Genomic DNA, 6000 nt, shown 5'->3' with positions numbered 1-6000 from the left:
TATTCTGGAGTTGAATCGGTGGATCAACATCCATTGGCTCGATAGCTTATTGCTTATGATAATTATTTTGATTATTATTTTGCCAAAAATTTCCCTTTTGGGGCCAAATGTAATTTTGGTTATGATTAAAATTATTTCCCATTTTAGTGGTGTTGGGAAATAGTTCGTCTTTTTGTTGCATTTAAATAGTATTACATTTGCTTCTTTACTTTTGCTTATTTACCTATTACCTATTTTTACCTATTACCTATAGTACCTATTTTTGCGCACATCATTGTATTGTAACCATTTGGGAGCTTTAAGCTCACACGCATAGCCGAAATTGCAGTGCAATGCGTTAGTATTAGAACATCACGCGATCGTTTTTCTGTTCTTTTTATGCACGTTTTGCAAGCCGGCCGCATTCGCTTGTTGATATTAACCGCAACCGCTCGCTGATAGCAACCCCGCTTAAAGTATTGTAAACCCGCTAAATAGTGAAAATAAATGCATAAAACTAATACAAAAAACAAATACAGTCCACTATTCATAAACATAATAAAAATTTTGGTCCTTCGAGCCGGATACCCGCGTTTATTTGTGCATTTACTTTTGTGAACATTAGAGACAAATTTACCGCTTTTTCGTCATGAACGCGATAATGCATAGAAAGATTCAACAACGTGGTGCCTGCAAGGGGCAAATAACGCGCACCCTCAACAGTGCTGTGGAGTTTTCACAAAGATGTGAAAATGTGGAAACATTGCAATTCAAGCTGGAGCGTTTGGTCGCTACTTTCAACCACTTTATGGAGCTCTCAGATGATTTAGTGGAATTTCACTTGGAGGAGGGATATGAAGACCCTGGATTGGACATACCCGAATACGAGGACAAGTTCTACGCCGCGCATGCTATTTTTAGTAACGCCATCAAGGACATGGGAGGTCAAGATCATGGACAGGACCAGTCGAACATTCTACTTTCAAGTACAGTGGAACGTCTATTTGAGGGACAAAACAACCTTTTGGAGAAAATTCATACTTCATCGGGAACTGCTGATTTAAGGTTTGAGAAAATTCGGATTCCCACATTTTCTGGTAAATATGAGGATTGGAGCCAGTTTAGTGATCTGTTCTTAAGCTCAGTAAATAGTAACGAAAAGCTCTCCAATTGCCAAAAGTTTCATTATCTCAAATCATATCTGGAGGGAGAAGCACTGTCCCTAATTAAACATATTGCCGTCTGTAACGATAATTACCAAGACGCATGGGAAAAATTAGAAAATCGTTATAATAAAAGGTCGCTCATCGCTCGATCGTTTGTTCAGAATTTTTTATCGTTGCCAACCGCTAACAATTCGAATATTGCAGAATTACGCAAGGTAATTGACTCGGCCGACGAATGCATTCGAGGCTTACATGCGCTGAACTGTGACAGCCGCGATGTATGGCTCATTCATATTTTGCTGTCAAAGTTAGGTTCAGAAATTAAACAAGCTTGGGCCAACTGCAGTCTATCGGCCACTGAAGACGCCACCATAGATGAGCTGTTCGCCTTTCTTTTCGCCCATTGTGATACTTTGGAGTCTTGTCAGGACTTACCCGCAACGCAACCCTCAAGACCAGCCCAGAGTAGACGCCGCCAATCCGCCTTTCATGCCAGTGGATCAACTCAGTCGTCTCGCGAATGTATATATTGCCAAGGACAGCATTCTATATATTCATGCAATGAATTCAAGGCACTGGATGTAGTCGGTCGCCGCACCTTCGCCAAGGATACAAAATTATGCTTCAACTGCTTGAGTCGATCGCATCAAGTCAGGGATTGTAATTCATCGAACACTTGCCGTCAGTGCAATGCTAAGCATCACACGTTAGTACACCCGATTGAAGCGAGATCGGTTCCTGTGGCACCTGCGCACTCGACTGTCGTTGATACGAATACTGCCGCTGTTAGCCATCATATTTTGGAGAGGGCCAACAATCCAGCCCTACTGCCAACTGTTGTCGCCAATGTAATTGACACATGGGGAAACGAGACCTCATGTAGGTTATTGCTCGATACTGGATCAACAATAACTATGGTATCTGAGTCCTTTATCCAAAGGATCGGTATTCCTCGCACGCATGCCCGCATTTCGGTAGTTGGTTTAGGTGCTAACCCGGCTGGTGTTAGCCGAGGTCGCGCTAGCTTCACCTTACTCTCAAGAACCACGACTGCATCATTGGAAGTCTCTTGTCTAATTATGAGTTCTCTAACTTCTACGATTCCAGCTCAGCAGGTCAAATCAAATGCAACTATTTGGACCAAGATTCGCAGCCTACCGCTAGCTGACCCGACGTTTGGATCTCCGGGCAAAATCGACGTTATCTTAGGCGCTGATCAGCTGTGGAACTTATATACTGGACATCGCCGAGAGTTTGGTATCGAATACCCCATTGCACTGCATACTAATTTTGGTTGGGTTATTACAGGCAGCTATATTGATTGTAACGAAGCATCTGCGCACGCACAAGTTCATCATGCTTATGAAGATTTGGATTCCTTAGTTCGCTCATTTATGGACATGGAACAAGTGCATCCGAGTAAAACAACGATAGACGCCAGTGATCCCGCCGAACAACATTTTCTGAAAACACATGCTCGTAGAGAAGATGGTGTTTATATTGTTCAATACCCATTCAAGGAGCCCCGCACGCCAATTGGCTCCACTTTGCCACAGGCTTTAAACCGCTTCGCCGCTTTGGAAAGGAAATTTAGAAGATTCCCCGCACTCAAACAACAATATGTGGATTTCATGGATGATTATTTAAATCGAGGACATATGGAATTGATTCCGGCTGCTGCAGGCGGTGAGGATCCCGCACGCTACAACTATTTGGCACACCATGCAGTTTTTAAGCCAGATAGTACTACCACACGTTGCCGAGTGGTATTTGACGGCTCTGGAAAGGATTCCACGGGTCATTCTCTTAATTCGCGACTGCATATAGGTCCGCCTATTCAAAGGGACTTAATTGGAGTATGCCTTCGATTTCGTCAGCATCGCTATGTATTTTGTGCAGACATCGAGAAGATGTTTAGAGGCATTTTGGTGTCGGACGAACATACACAGTACCAACGCATAGTTTGGAGGAAGGATGAAAACGCTACGCTGGATCATTATCGACTGTTGACAGTAACATATGGATTAGCTTCATCGCCGTTTATTGCAGTTCGAGTTCTTAAACAGCTCTCGAATGACTATGCCGAATTGTATCCCACCGCTGCTGTCGTGCTCAACAGAGACGCGTACGTTGATGATATTCCTACTGGATGCGACAACATCAAGGATGTCATTGCACTCAAAGATGAATTGATTCTGCTTCTTAGCGAAGCTCAATTCAAATTGCGAAAGTGGAGCTCAAACTGTTACGCCCTTTTAAAGTCGTTGCCAAAGGAGATTTGTGAGTATCCACCAGAGGATTTAGAGGAAGACCGCTCATTTCGATTTGTTAAAGTCCTGGGATTGTGTTGGGAACCAAAACCGGACTATATTTTCTTCAAATTAGAAACCCCCGCATTTACGACTGCTCTTACTAAACGCATATTGCTTTCAGAACTAGCCAAGATCTACGACCCGCTGGGTTTGCTTTCGCCAACTGTTGTTTTTCTGAAGATCCTATTTCAAGATAGTTGGCTAAGTTCTGTCGATTGGAATGAAGTACTACCGCAGCAAATATGTACACGATGGCAACAGTTTGCATCGGAAATGCATTTATTGGAAACTTGTCGAGTTCCTCGCTACATATCTGCACCACATCAAGAAATGGAACTGCACGGATTTGCTGATGCATCATCTCAAGCGTATGCTGCCGTCATCTATAGCCGCGTCGAAGTCAACAATGGATATGCTGTCAAACTGATTATGGCTAAAACTCGCGTAGCCCCTATTAAGCCTATCTCCATTCCGCGACTAGAGTTAAACGCAGCTCATTTACTCTCTAAACTGATTTATCTGGTCAAGCAATCATTAACTGTTCCTATTTCCAGAATTAATTGTTGGTCAGACTCTGAAATAGTCCTGCATTGGCTATCTTCTCCGCCTAGGACTTGGAACACCTATGTTTGCAACCGCACTGCTGAAATTCTAGAGGTTTGCCCACGCAGCTGCTGGCAACATATTCGAAGTGGTGATAATCCCGCAGACTGCGCATCGCGAGGAGTACTGCCAAAGGACCTCGTGGATCATCAAATATGGTGGAATGGACCACCTTGGCTATCTCAGTCACGTTCAGCTTGGCCACCTGTTAAAGCTAAGTTTGTTCTGTCGACAGAAGAAGAGGCCTGCCTAGAGATGAAGGCTGAAACGAAAGTTAATCTACACATTTCCGACGACGGAAATTCGCTATCTTGTATGATCAACAAATCGTCCTCATGGTCCCGTTTATTAAGGATAGTCAGCTACTGCCTTCGCTTCGTTCATCGTCTTCGTGAGAGGAATCGACTTTCACCATTCCTATCGGCGTGGGAGCTACAATATGCACGAGCTAAGATCTTCACGCGCGCTCAAGAAGAGTTCTTCCACTTGGAGTACAAGCAGTTAACTACCGGACAGCCATTGTCGAAGAAATCGAAGTTGATTCGCTACACACCCTTTTTAGACGAGCAGAGAGTAATGCGTGTTGGTGGTCGCATCGATAATTCTATAGCTACTTATGACGCAAAGCATCCCATTCTCCTTCCTAAGGAATCTCCAATAGCTGGTCTGCTAGTTCGCTATCAACATGCTGCATTGTTACACGCTGGAGTCGAATACACGTTTCATAGTCTACGCCAAAGGTATTGGATTCTAGGAGCTCGGAACCTCGTCCGCAAAACTGTATTCAATTGCAGAACTTGCTTTCTGCAGCGAAGACACACGAGTTCTCAACTTATGGCTGATTTACCGGAGTTTCGAGTTCAACCCGCTCGTTGTTTCCTGCACACTGGATTGGATTATGCTGGACCTGTGTCAATCAAAACATCGACAGGCCGGACACCAAGATTTGGCAAAGCTTGGTTTGCGATCTTTGTCTGCCTATCTACAAAAGCTATTCACATAGAATTGGTCAGCGATTTGACGACACCCGCCTTTATAGCCGCTTTCAAACGCTTTTGGTCTCGACGTGGACCTATATCGGATTTATACTCGGACAATGGAACGACTTTTCATGGAGCCAAAAGAGATTTAGCTGAAATGCAACGAATGGCAATAGCTCAAAGTCAAGATGAAGAAATTTCAAGCTTCATGGCCAGCCACGAGATTAATTGGCACTTCATTCCGCCATCTGCTCCCCATTTCGGAGGCATTTGGGAGACTGGTGTGAGATCCATAAAGCTGCACTTAAAACGAGTCATTGGCAGCAGTGCCTTGACATTCGAGGAGTATTCGACCCTGTTAATTCAGATTGAAGGGCTTCTGAACTCTCGCCCTTCATGCGCACCTAGCGATCACAGTCTTAACCCGCTAACTCCTTCTCATTTTCTAACAGGTCAGCCTCTCACTTCGGTACCAGAACCATCTTTCCTGGATGTAAATATCAACAGACTGCAGCGCTGGAGACAACTACAGGCCAAGGTTCAAGGTTTCTGGAAACGTTGGAATCTCGAGTATCTCAGCACGCTTCAACCTCGCACGAAATGGCATCAAGATACTCCAAATGTTGCCGTGGACACACTGGTTGTGCTGAAGGAGCCCAATCAACCGCCAAGCAAGTGGATGCTAGGACGAGTCACCGAAGTTCACCCTGGCCAGGATCAGAGGGTTCGGGTGGTCACCGTTAAAACCGCCAAGGGAATCTACAAGCGCCCTGTTACGAAAATTGCTGTGCTTCCTTTGAACTGAACCGTCGTTCAGGGGGGCCGGTATGTTGGGAAATAGTTCGTCTTTTTGTTGCATTTAAATAGTATTACATTTGCTTCTTTACTTTTGCTTATTTACCTATTACCTATTTTTACCTATTACCTATAGTACCTATTTTTGCGCACATCATTGTATTG

The 6000-nt window shown here is 44.2% G+C and overlaps 1 protein-coding gene across 1 annotated transcript; it reads left to right on the top strand.

Annotated features, from left to right (window-relative positions):
• Positions 1 to 640: 640 nt before the first annotated feature.
• Positions 641 to 5845, top strand: LOC122322071 (uncharacterized). The gene is made up of 3 exons (XM_043213426.1): positions 641 to 1076; positions 1350 to 2024; positions 2253 to 5845. Exons 1-3 carry the CDS (start codon positions 641 to 643, stop codon positions 5843 to 5845), a joined length of 4704 nt encoding a protein of 1567 aa, XP_043069361.1.
• The last annotated feature ends 155 nt before the right edge of the window (positions 5846 to 6000 follow it).

This window comes from Drosophila bipectinata, chromosome 4, assembly GCF_030179905.1.
Source record: "Drosophila bipectinata strain 14024-0381.07 chromosome 4, DbipHiC1v2, whole genome shotgun sequence".
NCBI lineage: Eukaryota > Metazoa > Arthropoda > Insecta > Diptera > Drosophilidae > Drosophila > Drosophila bipectinata.
This window is presented reverse-complemented; position numbering and strand designations above follow the sequence as displayed.